Raw genomic sequence first — 22,354 nt, 5'->3', positions numbered from 1 at the left:
TTTATCTCTAGAAAAGATGCTATTAAAACTGGGCAGAAGCATTACAGTTCTTGGTAAACTTGGACTAGAAGTGATTGCTTGTATATTTCTAATCCTGGATCACCGTATGAATCCTCACCACGAGTCTGAGTTACCACCTGAATTACAACTTTGGGACAGTTATCACTTGAAATAGATACTTGACTTTTAGTTGCCCAGTTTTGTTTCAGTTGCAGCTATCGCCCCCTGCTGGTCTGAAATGCAGCTATCTCCCCCTGCTGGTCTGAAATGTTTCTGGTTTCTGCGATCCGATGACACTACAAAGAGCAGGTGGGGGCACGAGGGCAGAATCCCAGGTGCCCAGTAACCCCGGAACCTAATAAACCAAGCAGGGCAGACTTGGTTGCTGCAGATTTTCAGGAAGCAGGCATCTCCTCCTGTCTGGCTTCTCGAAAATATTGCGGTCTGCCAAGTTCTGCAGAATTTGTGACACCTCAAAGCCGGGAGAACTGTTAGCTCATCTTTAATGAGCTTCCGTCGTGCATTAAAAACGTGGTTGTTCAGGCAGGCATTTGGGGTGGGTTAGGGTATTTTTTTTAAAAAAAAATTATGGTAAAATTTTATTGTTTTAAATTGTTTATGGTGGGTTGTACATCGCCCAGAGTGGCTGGGTGACCAGTCAGATGGGCGATTAATAAATTTAATAAATAAATAAATAAATTAGGCTGGTGGGCACGGAAGCCCTCCAGAAGTTTTCGACTACAGCTACCAGCATTCCTGACCACTGGCCATGCTGGCTGGAGCTGATGGGAGCTGAAGTCCAAAACATCTGGAAGGCACCAAGTCAGGGGAGGCTGCCCTAGGAAAAGACAAGCGACTGAGTAAAGTATCGCTCCTCTCCTGAGGACTTTCAAAGCCTCTGTTCTATTTATTTTGAAGAGCTGTCAGGTGATTTGGGGTTTGTTCATTTTTTAATTTAAAAAAAGTTCCAGAATGCTGGTTAGTGTTCCCCTGAGCAAGTGCAGACTACCTCCCCCATCCTATAAAGAGGAAGCAATCAAACAAGATGAGTTTCATCTTGAATGGATCATCGAAGCATAGAACAGTAGGGCTGCAGGGGCCTGCAAGACCATCGAGTCCACGCCCCTGCTCCATGCAGGATTCCAGGTCAGAGCATCCCCGACAGGTGGCTTGTCCAGCTTCATCTTGAAGGATCATAGAACAGTAGGGCTGCAGGGGCCTGCAAGACCATCGAGTCCACCCCCTTGCTCAATGCGGGAATCCAAGTCAGAGCATCCCCGACAGGTGGCCGTGCAGAGCCACCGACTGGCCCGGAGCCACCCGGTAACTGGCTGAGAGAAAGCGAGAGGCTGGGTGCTGGTTCGAAGTCACGCCTGTTCCGGGCAGCGCAGCGCAGCGCGCGCTCCCCGGCCGTCAGCCCGACGCACGCCAGCGGGGAGAGGCGCCTTGCTCCGCCTCCGCCTCCAGGCCCGGGCGGAACGTGAACGCCGGGGGCGGCCTGACCTCCTCGCCGCGGCCGCCGCGCGCCCCGGCTCGCCCGCGCCTCCCCGGGAGAGCCCCAGCCCGGCGCACGCAGGCCCGCCCGCCCGCTCGCCCGCTCGCTCTGCCGTCGGCGCGCCCCGCTCTCGGTCTCGCCCGCAGTTCCTGGTTTCAAAGCGATGGCTGCAGCAGGGGCGGGGAGCCGCGCAGCTGCCGCCGCCGCCGCAGCCCCGAGTCCTGCGGTAAGAGCCGCCGCCGCCGCCTGCAGGGCCTCTGCGCCTCCGGTGGCCAGCGGGCTCCTTCGCCCCGAGGGGCCCCGGGGAGCAGCGCGAGGGGCGCCGCCGCGGTCCTCTGGGGCCGCCGCCGCCCCGCTTCCTTGCCTGCCCCACCCCGAACACGCCTCGCCCCCCGCGCGGCGGCCGGCCGGCCGGCCCCGACGCCTCGCGGCGCCCGAGCAGACGCGGCTTTCGGTCCGTCTCTCGCTAGCCAGCCGTTGCGGGTGTCCCCCTTCTTTGGGTCCTTGTTTCCTCTCGAGGAGGGGCAGGGACCCTGAACTGGGTCGCGACCCGGGCGTCGGAGAGAGGGCATGGGGGGCCTTTAAGATCCGGATTGCCGCCGCGCGCCCCCCTTCATCTACTCTAGAGTAACAGAGGGGAAATAGAAGACGTCGCTGGCGGCCACGCATCCTAAACCGCCCCTGCTTGGGCGCCTGACATGATGGGGTGACGATAGGCTTTCGGCGGAGAAAAGGGGGCTCGACTCCAATGCATCGCACTTGTTTTCGGGGGGGGGGGAGGATTTGGGTTCTTACCCCCCTTCTGCCGCACACTTAGAATGGGCGCTCTCTTTTTCACATTTGTGCTTCTCTTGCGCCTTCAAGAAATACACTTTTGAAATTTCTACCCTCCACCCCCCCACCCAACTTTTTTGCGATTCCCTTTTCTGCCCCTACCCTCTCTTTCCCTTACCCACCAAACTTCCTGTGGACGTCTGTTTCTGCCTCCTACCCCGTCTCTGGCTTTGCCCTCTCTGTCTCACCGTACCCCGCTTTCTTCTGCTTGCCGAGCTGGTTCAAGTTTAAAACAAACTTGAAGCTGGGTGGAGCCCATTGCAGGTGGGGTGGGGGGATGCATCCTCCCTTTTGGGTAGAATAATATGCATCAACTTTACTGTGAAATCCTTTGTCTACTTACAAGTAAGTGCCACTGAGTTCAATGGGGCTTACTCCCAGGTAAGCGAGAGTAGGATTGCAGCCTTAATTTCTTTAGCCCAAATTGTTTATCTTCACCAAGTGGAAATGTTTTGCATAACTTTTTAACTATCTGGAAGGCTTACATATTTGTTACTGACATGATGCTTTTCCTGAAATATTTTGGTCCTCCTCTTCCTGGGAGCATGTTATTTTTTTAACACCTCTGAATGCAGTCAAAACTGCTGTCTCCACACTTTTAATGCTGTGGTTCCTGTTCACTTTTACCTGGGAGTAAATCCTGTTGACATTTACTTATTCGTTTATTTGTTACACTCCTATCCCATCTTTCCTCTGAAGATCTGAAGACAGCAGATGTAGCACTTTCTCCCACTTCCCATTTTATCCTCCCAACAGCCCTGTGAGGTAGGTTAGGCTGAGAGAGAAAAAGTGGTCCCAAGGTCACCCAGTGTACTTTGTGACAGAGCAAGTATTTCAGCCTGGATCATGAGTGGACATGCCAACCCCATAGTCCACAAAAGCCTTTTTTCTGCAATAGACTACCATGGCTATCCTTGGGGCAGGCAGGGAGGTGGGGGGCGGGGATACATTTACAGTTATATTTGGAAAAAATCTACAAAAGGGTTTTTGTAGGATAAGGAAAGAATTGCACCATGCATCATTGTAGCTTCCTTCCAAGCTGATATTCTGACCAGCTGTGGCTTGTTTGAACATGTTTACTCAATTTGTTGTTGTTGTTCAGTCGTTCAGTCGTGTCCGACTCTTCGTGACCCCATGGACCATAGCACGCCAGGCCTTCCTGTCCTGCACACTCTCCCGGAACGTGCTCAAGTCCATATTCATTGCATCAGTGATGCTATCTAGCCATCTCATCCTCTGCCGTCTCCTTCTCCTTTTGCCTTCAGTCTTTCCCAGCATCAGGGTCTTTTCCAGGGAGTTTTCTCTTCGCATTAGGTGGCCAAAATATTGGAGCTTCAGCTTCAGTATCTGTCCTTCCAATGAGCACTCAGGGTTGATTTCCTTTAGGATGGACTGATTTGACCTCCTTGCAGTCCAGGGGACTCGTAAGAGTCTTCTCCAGCACCACAGTTCAAAAGCATCAATTCTTCGGCGCTCAGCCTTCCTTATAGTCCAGCTCTCACAGCCATACGTTGCTACTGGGAAAACCATAGCTTTGATTAGACGGACCTTTGTCGGCAAGGTGATGTCTCTGCTTCTTACTATGCTGTCTAGGTTTGCCATAGCTTTCCTCCCAAGGAGCAAGCGTCTTTTAATTTCATGGCTACAGTCACCGTCTGCGGTGATCTTGGAGCCCAAGAAAGTAAAATCTGTCACTGCTTCCATTTCTTCCCCTTCTATATGCCAGGAAGTGATGGGGCCAGATGCCATGATCTTAGTTTTGTTAATGTTGAGTTTCAAACCAGCTTTTGCACTCTCCTCTTTCACCCTCAACAAGAGGCTCTTTAGATCCTCTTCGCTTTACTCAATAGTAAGACCCATTATGTTCAGTGGGGCTTAATCCTAAATAAATGTGCATAAGATTGGGGTCTTTCTTTAATATTGTGTATGTGTGACTGGCCTGGTTGCACATAATGCTAAACCATGGTGTGATTTGTTGAAATCTGCCTTGTTGTTGTGTCCGAACCGATCCCTGCAAACAAACCATGGTTTGTTAACTAGCAACAAACCACTAATAGAAGCCATGATTTGTTGTTGGCTTATGAAGTCTGCCTTCTTTAAACCATGGCTTGTCATGATGTCTGAACCCAGAACTTTGGCTCATCCCTGGCTTGTTTTTGCTGCTGTCCACCCTGAAACAGAGGTGCCTGGTAAGAGCCGCCTGAAAATGAAACCACTCTGAAGGTTTGCAAAATGAGTGGGAGAGAAACAAACCAGAAAAAGAGAAAACGAGCCATAGTTTGTTTGCTTGTTTTAGCCATGGATTGTCTTTCAGACAACAAACAATGGTTTACATAAACCATGGCTTAGGGTTATGTGAGAACGCAGCCTGTGTGTGTGTTTGTGTGGTGTCTTTGATTTGTCTTGAAAGCTGAAGGTGACTGGCACTGCAGGCTGAAAAGATTTTGCTGGCTGTATCCCACACCTGACCAGAGAGGTATGGGCAGTGGTGCTAGTAGGATTGGATCTCAGGGCCAAAGTCTAGGGCAGCCACAACCCAGGCCCCCAGCAAACAACCACTCAGAGAGCTGCAGTGGCAAACAGGCCAGACATCAGCACCTGGACCTGGGCATGCCAGAGCCAGCCAGGGCTGATGCTGCTCACAGCAGCATCCTTTCTTTTTCTCTTAAAAAAAAAAAAATGTTAGAATTAGGGGGCAGCCTATGAATGATTGAAGTTGGAGTCCAATAATTGAAGGCTACAGGTTCACCACCCTTGATCTAGCAGACTGAGTCAGTGCTACTGTCCTAAAATGAATACATTTGAAAAAGGTGCATGTGGTCATTAAAAGTTCACTATGTTGTGGCAGAGTCCAGGTTAGAGCTTGTAATCTCTTTCTGTAGGATGGGACTGGGTTGAAAAAAGACTGCTTATCTATTTTTTTGTTTCCCATTCCCACCCCCACCTCCACCCTAAGGATCCCAAGAAGCTGCACCGTGATGGAGGGAACTAGACAAGGAAGAATTTCTCGCCCACACAAGATAAGTGAATCCTCGAAGGTCTGTGACTTATTTGTTTTCCCGGGCTGCTAATTGCTAATGGTTAGCTGTGCTGCTGCTAACTGATTTTATTAGGGTTTTATTTTTTATTGTATTGTGTGTTATTTTAGTGGTGTTGTTCCCTGGGTGTGTGTGTTTCTTTGTTTTTTTTAGTGAGGGGCAGGATATTTATTTATTTGATTTCTACCCCACCTTTCTACCAAAAAATGGCACTCAAGCCAGCTTACAAAACAATCTAAAATAGATTAAAACAATAAAACACATTAAAATACAATAAAAACATAAACAGTTACAGAATAAAAACAGCACTCAACCCACAGGCCCGCGTCCATGCCAAAGGCCTTCTTGAATAAAGCAGTCTTTGTCTGTCATTGGAAGGACAACAGAGGGGGAGTGAACCTAGCCTTCCTTGGGAGGGAGTTCCACAGTTTGGGAGCGGCCACCAAAAAGGCCCTCTCTCGTGTCACCACCAAACATGCCTCTGAAGGCAGCAGTCTCAAAAGAAGTACATCTCCAGGAGATCTTAAGGACCAGGCAAGCTCATATGGGAGAAGGCAGTCTTTCAGGTCGTCTGGCCCCAAACCGTATGAGGCTTTATAGGTCATAACCAGCACTTTGAATTCTGCCTGGAAACAGACTGGTAGCCAGTGAAGCTGCTGTAACAAGGATGTTGGGTTCTCCCTGTAACTGGCCTTGGTCAATAATGTGGCTGCAGCATTGTGGACCAGCTAAAGAGAGATAAATTGAATGAATGAATGAATAAAATAGGCATTGCTGGCAGGGGCGGGGAGAGTGCTTCATGACCCAAACATAAGTGCCTGTCGCTCCCATGGCCAGCTTGCCCTTAACTCTTAAGTCAGCCTCCGACCTCCTTGGCCATCTTTTCCCAGCATGGTCCCCATTCTTGCATCCTTGGCATACCGGAGGTACCTCCGAGACCTCATAAGTTTAAAATTGCTTTTGTCTATACACAAGAGTGAACTATGTCTTGGAGGTCATTTTCAGACTTAGTAAAGAAAGCCATTTTAGGTTGTTGGAAGCTTTGTTAGAAGCATTGCATGGATTCTGCACTGTAGAATGGCTAACCCTGGCTCACAAGGGGTTCTTGTCTGATCAGGAGGCCACTGTCCGGTGCCAGCTCCAGGTTCTGGAGGGCCCTTGGGCAAGACACCCTCAGTGGGTCCACCTTCTCACCACCATTGTCACCAGCTGCTATTGCTCCTTGTCTTCTTTCTCATCATTGCTCCCGCTTGCTTGTTTGACAGGCAGAAAGCCAGAGAGCAAGTAGGCAGTCAGTAAGTATGCAGTGGCATCCATTGCTCCTCCTCCTGGCCTCTGCTGTTGTCTGGGCCAGAGCAGGAGGCAGGTGAAGAAGCTTGTCATGGCAAAGAGGAAGATCAAGAGCAGGGGGTTGTATCGACCACCTGGGCCAGAGCAAGAGATAGGTGAACAAGAAGCTTGCAGTGGTGAAGAAGAAGAAGAGCAACTCCGTGGGGCTGTTGTCAGTCAGCTGGGGTGTGACCGTGCCAACCCTTGATGCTGTCCCCACCTCTGTCTCTTATGGCATTAGTGGTTTGACATCCATTCTTTATTTCAGGTGTACAAATGTGCTGACCATGCCAGCCAAGTTCTTCAGAGCTTGAACGAACAGAGGCACCGGGGCTGTTTCTGCGACATTGTTCTGGTTGTGGACGAGCAGAAAGTCCCTGCCCATCGGAACATTTTAGCGGTCTGCAGTGACTATTTCAACTCCATGTTCACCATTGGAATGCGGGAGGCCTACCAGAAAGAGGTCGAGCTCTTCGGAGCGTCCTACATCGGCCTCAAAGCCATCGTGGACTTCCTGTACGGCTGCGATCTGTCCCTCGATGGCGGAAACATCGACTACATCTTGGAAACGGCCCACCTGCTGCAGATCTGGAAGGTGGTCGACTTCTGCTGCGAGTACCTCGAGAACGAGGTCAATGAGGAGAACTACTTGTACCTCCAAGAGCTGGCCTCTGTCTACAACCTGCGGCACCTGGACTCGTTCATCGACTCGTTCGTCTTGCGGAACTTCGGCACGCTGTCCTTCACGCCGGGCTTCCTGCAGAATGTTTCCATCCATAAGCTGTGCCAGTACCTCAGCAGCAGCGAGGTGCAGCAGGAGTGCGAACATGACTTGCTGCAGGCCGCGCTGCAGTGGCTGACGCAGTATCCAGACAGGGGAAACGAGGCCTACCGAGTCTTGGAACACATCCATTTCCCCTTGATTCCAAAGAGCGACCTCCTGCACCGGGTCAAGCCAGCGGTCTGCTCTCTCCTCCCGAAAGAGACCAACTGTGAGGGCTTCATCGAAGAGGCGGTCCACTATCACAACAACGTCGCGGCTCAGCCAGCCCTTCAGAACGAGCGAACCGCCCTCCGCGCAAGCCAAGAGAAGCTCCTTTTCGTAGGCGGGGAGGTGTCTGAGCATTGCCTGGAGTTAAGTGATGACACCTGCTTCCTGGATGCCCAAACGGGACAGTGGGTGAGGGAGATGCCGATCCCGGCCAGACGGAGCCATCACTGCGTCGCTGTGCTCGGAGGGTTCATCTTTGTTGCCGGTGGAAGTTTTTCACGAGACAACGGTGGGGATGCAGCCTCCAATCTTCTATATAGGTATGACCCTCGGTGTAACCAGTGGATAAAGGTGAGACTTGAGCTGTAATACAGACTTTCTTTTCTATTTTAAATGGATTTGTTGCATTTGTATCCCACCATTTTTCCTCTGAGGAACCCAAAGCGGCATACGTGATCCTCCTCCTCTCCATTTTATCCTCACAACAACAACCCTGTGAGGTAGGTTGGGCTGAGAGTCTGTGACTGGCCCAAAGCCACCCAGTGAGCTTCATCGCCAAGTGGGGACTAGAACCCGGGTCTCCTGGCTCCCAGTCCAACACTCTCACCACTACACCACACTGGCTCTCTTTTAACCTTTTATGTCTCAAAGGAAGGGAACTTTTGAAGAATATCAGAACAGCCCCGCTGGATCAGAGCAAGGATCCATCTAGTCAGTCCAGCATTCTCTTCACACAGTGGCCAACCAGCTGCCTGTGGGAAGCCAACCAGCAGGACACGAGTGCAGTAGCATCCTCCCTCTCATGTTTCCCAGCAACTGGTGTACATAAGCATCCTGCCTCTGATACTGGATCGATATTTCCAACAAGCTATCCATCACAGCTTTTAAAAGTTTCTAGTACTCACGGTAGTGCAGAAAAGTATAACATAGAAAAGGAGGGAGTTGTACCCTTTCAAAGAGGAATAGTAGACCTGTTATTGAACTAATCAGTATTGTTTCCCTTTGTTCCTATGAACTAGAGTTCCCCTTGAGAAATACCCTAAACCCAATATGACCAACCTGTTGTTTTTGTTTTGTGTGTGGCGGGGGAGCAATCTGTTCTCCAGACAATTGTCTGGAGGTCAAAAATGTATTTTTCCACACAAGCAAATCCCAGTAATTGTGGCCAGGTTATATAGGGGGAGGCTTATAAGAACATCAGTTTCTTATATAGCTTACTAGGGAATGGACCCATTCATACAGGTTGGAATATTTATTTATTTATTTATTTATCTATCTACAACATTTGTATACTGCTCCACATCTAAACAAGATTCCAGAGCGGTGAACAACAAGAGATAAAATGAGGAAAAGATAAAAAGAATGAAACATGATATTAACATTATTCTTTTAAAAGCAGAGTGCCAATAAAACAGGCTGGTTAACCAAGGAAGGCTTCCTGGAAAAGAGCTGTTTTCAGGAGGTGCCGAAAACAACCCAGTGTTGGTGCCTGTCTGATCTCCAGAGGCAGGGAGTTCCATAGGAAGGAGGCCACCACGCTGAAGGCTCTTCTCCAGGTGGACTCCAGTCGGGCCATGGGTCCATTTGGAACCACTAGGAGCAAGCCCTCTGATGACCTCAGTGACCGGGCAGGTTGGTAAGGGAAAAAGCACCCTCTCAGGTATCCTTAGTTTGAATAGCCCTTAGTTTGATACAGAGCAGCCTTCAAGCAAACTTATTTAGCTGTTAGGGTTGGACATATTGTGCCTGCCCAGTCTGCTATGCCTGCTGGCACCCATAGGCACCCCTAGCATGGTATACCTCTCCAGCCCTTTGCAGGAGGGGTCTGTCCCCTCCATTGCCACAGCAGTGGGGATGGGGGAGGCATATAACTCAGCCTACCAATCTCCCTGGCCTCAAGCTGTGTGGCCCACAAGTTATGTGTGGGTTAGGGAAGTCTGCCTCTAGTGGCTGAAGGTGTTATTTCAACCACGTGGACCCGTTAAAATTAATTAATGCATTTTAAAAAACTAAATAACTCTGAGGGGAACACTCCTTGGGCCCTCCTAGTATGCATGCCAAGTTTCAGGTGTTTTATGTTTCATGGTCTTGGTGCTATAGCCTGGACAGACAGACAGCCAATTGCAAAGAAAGGAAACAATCTTCTCAGGATGCAAAAAAAAAATTATTGTAGGAAGGCCAATGTGTTTTGGCCTTTTTCTTACTTTTAGGCCTTCTTCAGGGGGTAGAGAAAAATGTCTGCAGAATTTTTTCCCCAAAGATTGTCTCCTGTGTCAATCTACTGGCGGCTCCAGAAAATATTCTGCAGACTTTTTTTTTTTACCCCCTGAAGAAGGCCTAAAAAGAAGAGAAAGGCCAAAATGCGTTGGGCTTCCTACTATATATATATTTACATCCTGAGAACCTGTTTCTCTTCTTTGTGATTTTCTTTGGATGCTCACCTCCTTCTCTTTTCTTGGACAGACAGCCACAGCTAAGGATAAGCCAGGCTTTATAAGGGGTAAGCCAGGCTTTATAAGGAAGCTGGTGCCATCTAGCAACAGAGGGCTTCCCACATCCCACAACAGAGATGCATCCAGGAAGCCCGTGGACATGACATGAAGGCCACAGCCCTCACCTGCTCTTGTTCTTCAGTGACTAGTATTCACTGCAGCTTTCCCCCCAACCCAGTGCCCTCCTCCAGATGTGTTGGACTATGACAAGTCTGGATGCGCCCAATCTCGTCTGATCTCAGAAGCTAAGCAGGGTCCGCCCTGGTTAGTTCTTGGATGGGAGACTGCCTGGGAATCAGGCTTCCTGCATTGACAGGGGGTTAGACTCGATGGTCTTGTAGGCCCCTTCCAACCCTATGATTCTATGACACTCATCATGGCTGGGGATGATGGGAATTGTAGTCCAACACATCTGGAGGATGGCACCAAATTGTGGAAGGCACACTGCCACTGAATGTGGAGGTTTATTTTAGCAATCCCGGGTCATGGCCACCGATACAGCTATCCTCCATTAATGTCTCTAATTCTTTTATAATCTCTCTCTCTCCATGAATTTTTGACATTCTTTTCCTTAATGTGTTTTCTTTTCCTTAATGTGTGATTGAAATTTCCCAGGGGGCCAGGTAAAAATGGCTTTGTGCCCAGTGGTGTAGTGGTCGATTTTGAAGCACAGCCGCTCATCGTGACATTCTCCGTAGCTACATCCCCAAGGAGAGTTCAAAAATGCAGGCAACGGTGTCAAACCTTATCACCATACCACTTCATCTCCACCAGGAGCAGGTCTTTTGCAAAGCTCGTGGGTCTTCAGCGCCATTCAAGACCAAGCCCCCCCCAAAATACTTTGCATTACAACAGGGAATAATGTGTTATTGCTGGGAAAGCTCATTTACGTCCAGCTACTGCGAGGATTGCAGCTACGCACAGAGGGAAGGGGAAAGTCTGAGAGGGGTGGCAAATGACGTCAGCGTCCCTGCTGATAAAAAAGTGCCGGCACTGTGTCCCCGCAAGCCCTTGCTCCGCTACACCACTGTTTGCACCCCATTTCTGATTTGAGGGCTGCCAGTCAGCCACCACTGACTTGGGTTCTGGCAAATGTGCCACATTTAGCAGTCAGCTACCATTCAAAGATCATTGGTTTGTGTTCTCCCCCCCCCCCCGTTTTTCTTTTGCAGCTTGCCTCCATGAGGCAACGTCGAGTGGACTTCTATCTGGCGGCCATCAAAGGCATGCTGGTGGCCGTGGGTGGAAGGAACGAAAATGGGGCACTTTCGTCTGTGGAGATCTACAGCCCTGAGAAAGACGCGTGGTCCTACGTAGCAGGCTTGCCAAGGTAAAAAGGACCAGTCTCAGGAAGAAATCATTTGCCATTCTGATTTTTTTTTTTTAAAAAAAATTACATTGTGAAAACTGTGCTTTGAGCTTCCTGGTAACAGTTGCACATGTGAGCGGTTTGCCTGGCAGGTCCCACTATTGCTTTTGGCAGTGGCAAGATGGTGGTGGCATGTCAAAGGAAAAGGAGGGGTAAGGACCATGAAGGCTCTTAAAATGTTGAAAAGTTTTTGAGATGCAAGCTTTGAGAAAGCCAAAGTTCTCAAGAATAGATTGCACCGTTGATTTCTAGGGCTGACATTCAGGATTGGGATCCAAGGAGGCCCGTGTGTGTTTCCGTGTGTGTGTATGGAGTGTATTATCAGTGTCTTTTAACTTAAATCTCTCACTGCCAGTAACTAAGCCTTAGGAGAGGTATTTCAACCTTTTAGAAGGGCGGGGGGACTACACAAAAGCTGGGAGACCACCAAATGGTTGGTAGTCCAGGGAAAGCAGGCAGGACCAGGGGAAGGGGGGGTGTCCATCTGGGAGACCCCAGGCAGGTTGGATTTCTCTCCTGGGCCTGAAGATGTGCACCCCTTTGGTAGGGGAACTCAAAATTGACTGGATGTGTTGCATCCTGCAAGCCACAAAACAATTAAAAAGCATAATAGGACTTCTAAAGAGCTTATCCTGTTTAAAAGGGCTCCCTTTTGGAACTTGAAAATAAGCTCCACAATTGATGATTTTTTTTTTGTTGTCTTTTTCCCTTTCTGCCCTAGGTTTACTTATGGTCATGCTGGTGCCGTCCACAATGAATTTGTTTATATCTCGGGAGGCCACGATTACCAAATCGGCCCCTATCGCAAAAATCTGCTCTGCTATGATTATCGCACAGACGTGTGGGAAGAGAAGAGGCCAATGATTACCGCCCGTGGCTGGCACAGCATGTGCACCTTGGAAGACAGTGTCTACTCCATTGGCGGCAGTGACGACTACCTCGAAACAATGACCCGCTTTGACATTTTGGCTGTGGAATCTTATAGCCCGCAGTGCAATCAGTGGACCAGGGTGGCCCCCTTGTTTCAAGCCAACAGTGAATCTGGAGTGGCCACCTGGGAAGGGAAGATCTACATCCTTGGAGGCTACAGCTGGGAAGACACCATCTTCTCCAGAACCGTCCAGGTATACGACAAAGAAAAAAACAAGTGGCAAAAAGGGGCAGACCTTCCCAAAGCTATCGCTGGGGTTTCTGCTTGCGTGTGTGCGTTAAAGCCGAGATCAGGGGATAAAAAGAAAAGGTCCAAACAAAAACGGCATCAGGATCAAGGAAGATGACAAGCCTTGGACAGTTCAGCCTTGGAAAAAGATTGGGTACCAAACCTCTGTTTAATCATATCTTTCCCCCTTTAATTCTGAGAACAGTTTTCAAAACTACAGCAAAACTTTCTTCTTCAGCTGGGCTGGGGAATTTCCTCCGATCAATATTGTCTCCTGTGGTCCAGGGAGGGGCGTTTCCATGTTATGCCTTCGACTGACTTTCATGCCCTGTGGATGTAACCTCTCTGGTTCTTGAGATCACCACACAGTTATAGGACCAAATCTATTAGAAGAAATAATAAAACATCTGTAAGGCTCTGGGGAGGCAAAACACGTGCCTGAAAACAGAGCAAGAAACTGGGAGACGAAAGAGAGAAACTGTTTGTCCTAACAGCTGGAATCGAGTCCTCCCAATCTCATTTGCCAAATGTACATATGTGCAACATGGAAGTATGCCTTTAATCATGGACAACACTTTGCTTTAGACTCGAGCAGACATGTGGAGGAAAGGAGCTGACAAGGGGCTGTTACTAGTGTGAAAACTGCAGGTACACTGAGTATTAAAAGCTACATTTTGGATTCTGGGTATAGTTCCCTAAACTTGAATGGGATGTATCTGAAAGTGTTCTGCAGCAACTGATTTGTAAATTCCAGCCTTTGTAACTAGGCCAGTTACCTGAAAAAAGGAGTGTAGCTTTCATCCCCTGTTATATTGGGGGCTGTTGGATAGTACATTTGCTTTATACAGATGCGTTACTGCTTCATTTTACAATGACTTAAATGCCAACATTGGGATGGAATCTCAGTTACAAGGTGTGGAGGGCTCCCCTCCCTGTCCAGACAAAGCAAGTTTTTTTCTTTAAACAGGTTTTGGGAAGCGTTTGTATAACTTTTTTTATATGACACATTTTTGTTAATGCCTAGCCTGTAACTTGTCACATGGCATGTTATTTACTTTTTAACTTTTGTCCTGCATAAATACAACCCTGTCATTTCTGTCCAGGAGGTGGTAATATAGGCTTTTTCTCCCCTGCCCTGCATAGTTTTGTTGTGAAATCTTGTCATGGAAGAAGTATTTATGCCGTTTTAGCAATGTTGGGCAATTGGCATTGACTGAAGTTCTAGATGAGGGCGCATTTGCCAGCCCTACACAAAGGTAAATGTGCTAGCGAACACATGGTTGTGTACTTTCACAAGGCCTTTATTGACTCTAGATGGGTTCAACAATTACTAGGGCTGTGTTTCCACCAGTGATTTACTCCAACTTGTCTGCGTGGTGAGGTCTCTTTGTTTCCATGATGTCGTGGCCATTCAGCACCAGCCCTGCATTTTAATGTGGTAAAACTGCTTCTTCTGAGACTGGTTATAGTCCAACTTTTCCAGCTTACTTTGACTCCATTACTGACCTGTTTCCACAACTTCACTGCGTTCGGTATCATAGTCCTGCCCATGGGGCGTGTAGCCCGGCCTTTGTGGGTGTGTCGCTCTGACCTCAGTGACCCAACCCTTTCCCTCCCTGTTTTCCGGAAGTTTCATCGCCGTTTTGGAGCAGGATGCGAGGGAACAACTTTTAAAACGTAATTGAAAATAAGCACTAGAACTCAGCCCATGACCCCACTCAAAGGGTGTTTTCTCCCATTGTGCTGAATGAGGCTTGCCCTCTCAATAACAGAAATAACAGAGAAGTACCTCAGTTGACACAACACATATCAAAGCCCTCAATTCCTTGAATGCAATTAATTGTGATCTCAAGGCTTCAGTCCATTGCCTTAGGACGTAACTCCTTCACAGCTTCCATACAGAGATCCTGTGCATTAAAGTGGGGGCTGGTTTCCGTTTCTTTCCCAAAACAGACCCATTAATGTCTCCTCAGAAGTAACTCCCATTGCAGTTGATGATGCTTGCCTTTGATGTCCACATAAGAACTTACAGAGATTCCCCCTCAATTGAAATGGCACACTTTAAAGCCCAATTCCTTAAGTGGGATGAAGTGACCAAGCAGGATCTAGAAGCTCTGATGAATTGCCTTAGGAAGAAAGTACTTCACAGCTTCATTATAGATATCCTGGGGGTTACAATGGGGGCTGGTTTCTGTCTTTGTGGTTACTGCTGTCTTTCCCACAACAAATCCATTAGTGTGTCATCAGAAGTAACTCCCATTGTGGTCAGCGAAGTCCTCTGGGTTAAAATGGGGGCTGGTTTCCCTCTTTGTGTTCTCCCCCGCCTTTCCCAGCACAAGCATGTGTGTGTCTACTTGGAAGTAACTCCTGTTGCTCAGTGAGGCTTCCTCCTGAAATGCAGGTGCATCTGGACTTTCAGGGGCAAGGAGAAAAGGGCGGGGAGCCTCTCTTCACAGCAAAGCTGATTCCTTTTTAAAAATCTGGTACTCCTCCATTAGCTTCTCCTATCATTGTCCTGGAAACATGGCTGAGGAGGCGGGGACACTGATGAAGTAATCAGACCCAACCCAGACTGCACCCAGCCATCAAAAAAATCATTCAATTAGAGCTCAATGGAAACAGCACAGAGCCACAGGCTACAGTGATGATAAGCCAGGTCTTTAAGGGCTGTGGAAACCGGAAAAGGAGAAGATCGGGGAAACATCGCAATAAAGCTGCAAATGAAGTGAAGCCGATAGCGTGGAAACATGCCTCAGGTTTGTTTCCCCACTACCACCACCGAAGCCAACCTAATGCAATGCAAGTCAGCATCACTCAAGTTGTCAATAGGGTTAATCCCACTCGTGGAGACATCCTCAGTGCCTGGAGACATCCTCCATTCCTGCTCAGGGGCAGCGTCAAGGGTAGGCATGGTCGGGCACTTGCTGGGGCCCCACACCCCAGCAGGGGCCCACTGACAGCTGCCCTTGGGAGTTGCTCCTCCCCTTCACCATTGCAACCTGCTTGTTCACCTGCCTCTCGCTCTGCACAGACAATGGTGAGGACGAGGAGGGGCAGCAGCAGATGACCCTGCCAAATGGCACACTGGCTCTCTCCCTGTCAAGCAAGCCAGTGGTTGCAATGCCAGAAAAGAGGAGGAGGTGCAAGAGCAGCTGGCGAGAATACAGGTGGGAAGGGGCCCATTGAGGGGTCTTCCCCAAGGGTCTTCAAAAATCTGGAGCGGCACAGTCCCTGCTGATGATTGCACATGTCTCAGTTCCAGGTGCTAAGTTTCTCTTTGATACTGTGCATGTGGCAGCCATTAAAAAACCCAAACATTTCCCATAAGCGCACATATATAAATGGAGGCCAAGTTTGGGATTCCAGCTGCTACTGGAGACAAGAGAGTAAGGCATGGGTGTGATTTGGAGGGATGGAGCCTTGGGGAACCAATCAAAGAAAGCTGCTGGCGGCCTCATGGCATTATAACAAGTCTGAAGGCAAGTTTACTGTTCTCCCGGTGTGTGTTCACATTTTTTGCATTGTGTTTAACAACCAGGACTTGAGTGTGGGTCACAGCAATAACACAACTGGTTTACTTCCTGGCAGAACTCAACCCCAGATTATGGGAGACCCTAGTGTCATGACCACCAACGTCAGTCATTGGGAATGACCCAAAGACCCACCGATGTCAACTTCCAGGACATGGCATGGCGGCTGCGTGGACCAACTGTCATGTGCGGGATCTGGGTTTAATCATGCTACCACAACGTTCTGGTGGCAGGCTGAAAGAGCTGAATCTTGTGCATGGTCTGGAGACATGCAACTTCAGGCAGGAGTCAGGAAATGTGGGATTTTTCCTTGGCCGCTGAGGTCTAAATTGGTCACGAGTGGCCAAGGTACTACCATATCCAGTTAAGGAATTCCCTCCCATTGCTTGGACAGGGTAAGTCAATGGGAACAATTGAAAACTAGATAAAATGAGTGGGCAGCCTGTGGCTCTCTCCAGATGTTCTTGCACTACATCCCCCATTGTCCTGGATCATTGGCCATGCTGCTTGGGCATGATGGAAGTTGGAGTCCAGCAACATTTGGAGAGCCACAAATTGCCCAATGCTGATATGTATGTATGTATGTATGTATATTTTCCTGGTGATTTTCAAAAGAGGCTTTCACCTGTAGTAACCAAGGGAAAAAGCTACATTTTTCAGGGCTGATGTTGTTCAGAGATGTACTGAGATCCTGTAAAGGGTGGTGGTGGAGATACTTTTCAATAGCTAATTCATGTAGAAAAATTATTCTTTAACATAGCTGGAGTTGCCCACTTTTATAAATAGTTTCCTTGTGTAAATGCAAACAAGGGCGTATTTTTATTTGCTTTCATCATTTTGTTTGGTCTTCTCCCATGCTTTAAAAATACTATATAATTGTGAGTTGGGAATTCAAACAATAAATCATTTCCAAAAAAGAGTCTATTTCATTATGTACTGAGCAACCAGCACTACTCCCCCCACCCTCTCCCTGAAATATTTACAAAAGGAGGAAAGAAATATTTTGAACTAAGCATCCTTTGTAGAGTCAGGGTATGTATGAAAAGCCTGGTTGGATCAAGCCATATATATATATGTTTTGCGTGTGTGTGTGTGTGTGTAGAAGAGGGAGTTTTAGCAGGGTCAGCTTTATACAACGTTAAGAAAAGTTAGCCAGAAATTAATTCCTATGGCAAACATTTCAAAAAACAAGAACATAGCACCAAAATCAGGTTGAAATACATTTTATTTTTTCCAGCTAGAAATGGACAATGCTCCATTTGATGGAGCATATTGTTAACAACATCCGTATGTTGTATGGGACCTGTATTAGGACCAGTGCTTTTCAACCTGTTCAGAAATGATCTGGAATTAGGAGCGAGCAGTGAAGTGGCCAAGTTTGCAGATGACACCAAATTATTTAGGGTGGTTAAAACAAAAAAGGATTGTGAAGAGCTCCAAAAGGATCTCTCCAAACTTGGGGGAATGGGCATCTAAATGGCAAATGCAGTTCAATGTAAGCAAGTGTAAAGTGCTGCACATTGGGGCAAAAACACCCAACTTCAAGTATAGCCTGATGGAATCTGAGCTAGTGGTGACTGACCAGGAAAGAGATCTTGGGGTTGTGGAGGACAGATCAATGAAGATGTCAACCCAGTGTGTGGCCGCTGTAAAAAAGGCAAACTCCATTTTAGGCATAATTAGAAAAGGAATTGAGAATAAAATGCCAATATCATACTGCCCCTATACAAATCTATGCTGCGACCACACTTGGAATATTGTGTACAGTTCTGGTCACCACACCTAAAAAAGATATTGGACAGCTGGAAAAAATGCAGAAAAGGGCAACTAAAATGATCAAGGGGCTGGAGCATCTCCCCTATGAGAGAAGGTTACAACAACTAGGATTGTTTAGCTTGGAAAAAAGGCATGATAGAGGTGTACAAAACTATGCATGGTGTGGAGAATGTGGATAGGGAGACATTTTTCTCCCTCTCTCAAAATACTAGAACCCAATGGGGTCGTCCCATGAAGCTGATTGGTTGGAGATTCAGGACGGATAAAAGGAAGGGCTTCTTCACACAGTGCAGAGTTGAACAATGGAATTCACTTCCACAAGATGCAGTTATGGCCACCAATTTGGGTGGCTTTAAAAGGGGATTGGACAAATTCCTGGAGGAAAAGAGTATCAATAGCTACTAGTCTTGTTGGCTATGTGCTACCTCCAGTACCAGAGGCAGTGAGCCTATGTGCACCAGTTGCTGGGGAACATGGGTGGGAAGGTGCTCTTGCACTCATGCCTTGCTTGTGGGTTCCTGGTCAACAGCTGGTTGGCTACTGTGTGAACAGAATGCTGGACTAGATGGACCCTTGGTCTGATCCAGCAGGGCTCTTTTTATGACAATTTGATTTTGGAGGTGTGGGGGGAGGTGTTCAGAGAACCCTGAGTTGTGTAGGGGACTTTTTAGTTTAGAATAAAAAGATGATGGGGTAATATTTTAAAGATGATGCATGGTGCAGAGAAAGTGGATAAAAAGGTGGTCGTCTCCTTCTGGCATAATGCTAGGAGGACGTGGGGTAATGATGTGAATTGCTTTGGTGGTAAATTCAGGGCAGGCAAAAGGAAGTCATTATTCACATGATGTGTAATCAACTTACAGAACTTGCTGCCACAAGGTGCAGCCATGGTGACTGGCCTGGATGGCTTTAAACGGGGATTAAAAACCAATGAGATAAAAAGGCACAAATTATGTCCAAAAATCCAGGAGAGAAGATATTCTCAAGTGCCTGAAAATGCTTTAGTAAGTCCAACTTACTGAAGTTTCAGAAAGATATTTCCTTCCTCAGGGACTGCAAATAAAATTTCATTATTGACGACCTTGCTCCAAAGAGGCTGCATGAAGATCTAGAACAGGGGTCCCCAACCTTTTTGGGCCCATGGGCATGTCTGGAATTTGAGAACCTGCTGTGGGCACCTCCACAAAATGGATCCCATGGAGGATGTGGCTAGTCACATAATAACGGAGAAGAGAAGATGGAATACTTTGCATGCATCTGTGTACAGAAAACCCACGGAGAGAAATTCGTATTTGTCTAAAGGGAAAGTATTGCGGTCCCTCTCCACTGTAACGTCTAGAAAATGTATGATCCTTTCATCATTCAGAATCTCAAATGCTATATTGTGCTTAAAGGTATCGAGCAGGTATCCAGGTGTCTGCAGTCTTATATATGATGGAGTTACTAAGGAACTGCAGAAAAGTATCCATAAGTATTGGCACTTGGTGCAGGACCTGCTTGGCTCCACAAACAAACCCTGCTTTACTTTCAAAAGGACAGAGAACCTTAAGGATTGGCTGGTACGTAGTAACACTCAGTTATGGACAGGGCCATTTCAGCCGGTCCTTCCTGGTGCCACGGCACCTAGAGGGCATCATCCATGTGGCCATCATATATTCTGCAAATACGTGCCAAAAAGTGCCAGACTTTTATGAACCCAGCAGCCAAAAAAAATGAGATCAAACAATTTTCCACCTGAAGTAGCACATATGTAGTCTATGCTATGGAGGGAGCAATCCTATGGCCGCTACACAGCAGCTAGACGGCCATAGGATATGTTGTTTTCCGGGAACCGACCTCCCCCCACTTCTGCGCTGCCTCTGAGGCAGCGTGGAACAGCCCTGTCCTCCGCGCTCGCAAGAGGAGCGTAGAGGGGCCAAAAAGGGTCGTGGCTCTTGGCGTTCCGGGGCGGGCGGAAATGCCTGTATGACACGTGCCGTACAGCAGCCTCCTTCCCTGCTCTGAGCTCCCGCAGCTAGACATCTGCAATCAGCTGTCTAGCCAAAAATGCAGGGGAGGAGGAGCGCAGAGGGAATGATCCCCTCCGTGCTTCTCCTGCCCTGCTTTGGATAGGCGGTCGCCTCTGAGTTCAGAAGCGGCCGCCTATCGATAGGATTGCTCCCTAAGTGCATCTGTGATAAAATTTATGTTGGCCAGACACAAAGGCCACTTAAGATACATATGAGTGAGCATTTCAGCAACATAGGGAACAGGAGATTAGGTGTTCCCTTAGTCAATCATTTTTCACAAATACACCATCCCACGGAGGAGCTCACCTTTTGGGTAATAGGAAAACTGCATGGATCTAATACATTGCTCCTTCGAAGAGAAATGTTTTGGATTTTAAAGCTTGGTAGCGTTTCTCCAATAGGACTGAAGATGTAACATCAGTGTTTTAGGCCAGTGAAGCCAATTAAGGGCATTTTATCCAAGTGACTGAAGCTAGCCCACAGAACCCTTTCTGCCAGTATAAACAAATGAGGTTTGTCTGTCTTAGTATATTGACTACAAGATAAGGTGAGTTTGTGGGCGTTAAGCAAATAACTTCCTTGGGAAAACTATGGCTTGTACAAGATTATAACATATTTTTGGTGAGTCTACAATCTGTTTGTATTCGGCACAAGAAGCAAGGGGGTAAAGTTGTTGTTAGGTTGTATATTAAACAATTTTCTAATATGAACATTCCTAACCTCTCTTTCCTTCCCTCTTTGTCTTCCTCGTCATTCAAATAAAGTTTCTTAACTGTTTAAGGCAATTTTAAAGAACAGATTTTTTCAGAATAAATAGCTGTTGTAAAAAAAAAGTTTTTCTGTCAAATAAGATGATGTGAGGACTTTAACTTGTCTGATTATCTTACAAAATGGTGGTGTAGTACAAGGGAATTATAGTTTAGGCTTTTTCTATGATAAATCCTCTCTTTTAAGCATATGCTTTACGGATGGCAGGATTTAGAACAAATCCTGCCAGATGAATCCGATCTCATTTTTTGATCAAGTAACCTCCCTTGTGGACCGTGGGAATGCTGTAGACATAATATACCTCGACTTCAGCAAAGCTTTCGACGAAGTGCCCCATGATATCCTGATGAGCAAAGTAGCTCAAAGTGGGCTAGATGAAACGATCCGGTGGATCCACAGTTGGTTACAGAATCAGACTTAAAGAGTGCTTATCAATGGGATCTTCTCAAACTGGGGAGAGGTAACGAGTGGGGTACCGCAGGGCTCAGTCCTGGGCCCAGTGCTCTTCAACACTGTTATTAATGACTTGGAGGAGGAGGTGCAGTGAACGCTGATCAAATTTGCAGATGACACAAAATTGGGCGGGATAGCTAATACTTTGGAAGACAGAAACAAAATTCAAAGTGATCTTGATAGATGGGAGCGCTGGGCAGAAAACAACAGAATGACATTTAATAGGGATAAATGCCAAGTTCTGCCCCTAGGAAAAAGAAACCAAATGCGCAGTTACAAGATGGGGGATACGTGGCTCAACAATACTACAAGCGAGAAGGATCTTCGAATTGTTGCCGATCACAAGCTGAATATGAGCCAACAAAGTGATGTGGCTGCAAAAAAGGCAAATGCTCTTTTGGGCTGCATTAATGGAAGCATAGCTTCCAAATCCCAGGAAGTACTAGTTCCCCTCTACTCATCACTGGTTAGACCTCACCTGGAGTACTGTGTCCAGTTCTGGGCACCACACTTGAAGAAGGATGCAGACAAACTGGAGAGGGTTCAGAGGAGGGCAACAAAGATGATCAGAGGACTGGAAACAAAGCCCTATGAGGACAGACTGAAAGAACTGGGCATGTTTAGCCTTGAGAAGAGAAGACTGAGGGGAGATAGGATAGCGCTCTTCAAGTACTTGAAAGGTTGCCACAGAGAGGAAGGCCAGGATCTCTTCTCAATCATCCCGGAGTGCAGGACACAGAACAATCGGCCCAAGTGACAGGAAGCCAGATTCCGGCTGAACATCAGGAAAAACTTCCTGACTGTTAGAGCAATACGACAATGGAACCAATTCCCTAGAGAGGTGGTGGGCTCTCCCACACTGGAGGCATTCAAGATGAGGCTGGACAGCCATCTGCCAGGGATGCTCTGACTTGGATTCCTGCATTGAGCAGGGGGTTGGACTCGATGGCCTTGTAGGCCCCTTCCAACCCTACGATTCTACGATTCTATGATGCCATTTTTGAAAGCTAGTTACAAATGGTACACTTTCATTACTACAAACTTACTTCATGAAGCCCACCGTTATAAAGGTAGTTCAACCAATCTATATAATTTGCTGTTGATATGTTTA

General features: G+C 47.5%; 1 protein-coding gene across 1 annotated transcript; it reads left to right on the top strand.

Annotated features, from left to right (window-relative positions):
* The first annotated feature begins 1,322 nt into the window (after nt 1-1,322).
* On the top strand, nt 1,323-17,148 carry KLHL36 (kelch like family member 36). The gene is made up of 5 exons (XM_084812843.1): nt 1,323-1,721; nt 5,286-5,367; nt 6,965-8,038; nt 11,352-11,509; nt 12,270-17,148. The coding sequence occupies exons 2-5, from the start codon at nt 5,308-5,310 to the stop codon at nt 12,823-12,825; spliced, it is 1,848 nt and encodes a 615-aa protein (XP_084668969.1). The 5' UTR covers nt 1,323-1,721; nt 5,286-5,307; the 3' UTR covers nt 12,826-17,148.
* Nucleotides 17,149-22,354: the final 5,206 nt, after the last annotated feature.

Source organism: Heloderma suspectum, chromosome 8, assembly GCF_057233095.1.
Source record: "Heloderma suspectum isolate Gila_16-S chromosome 8, 16-S_ref, whole genome shotgun sequence".
NCBI lineage: Eukaryota > Metazoa > Chordata > Lepidosauria > Squamata > Helodermatidae > Heloderma > Heloderma suspectum.
The sequence above is the reverse complement of the archived record's forward strand: the minus strand, read 5'-3'. Positions and strand labels throughout refer to the sequence as shown.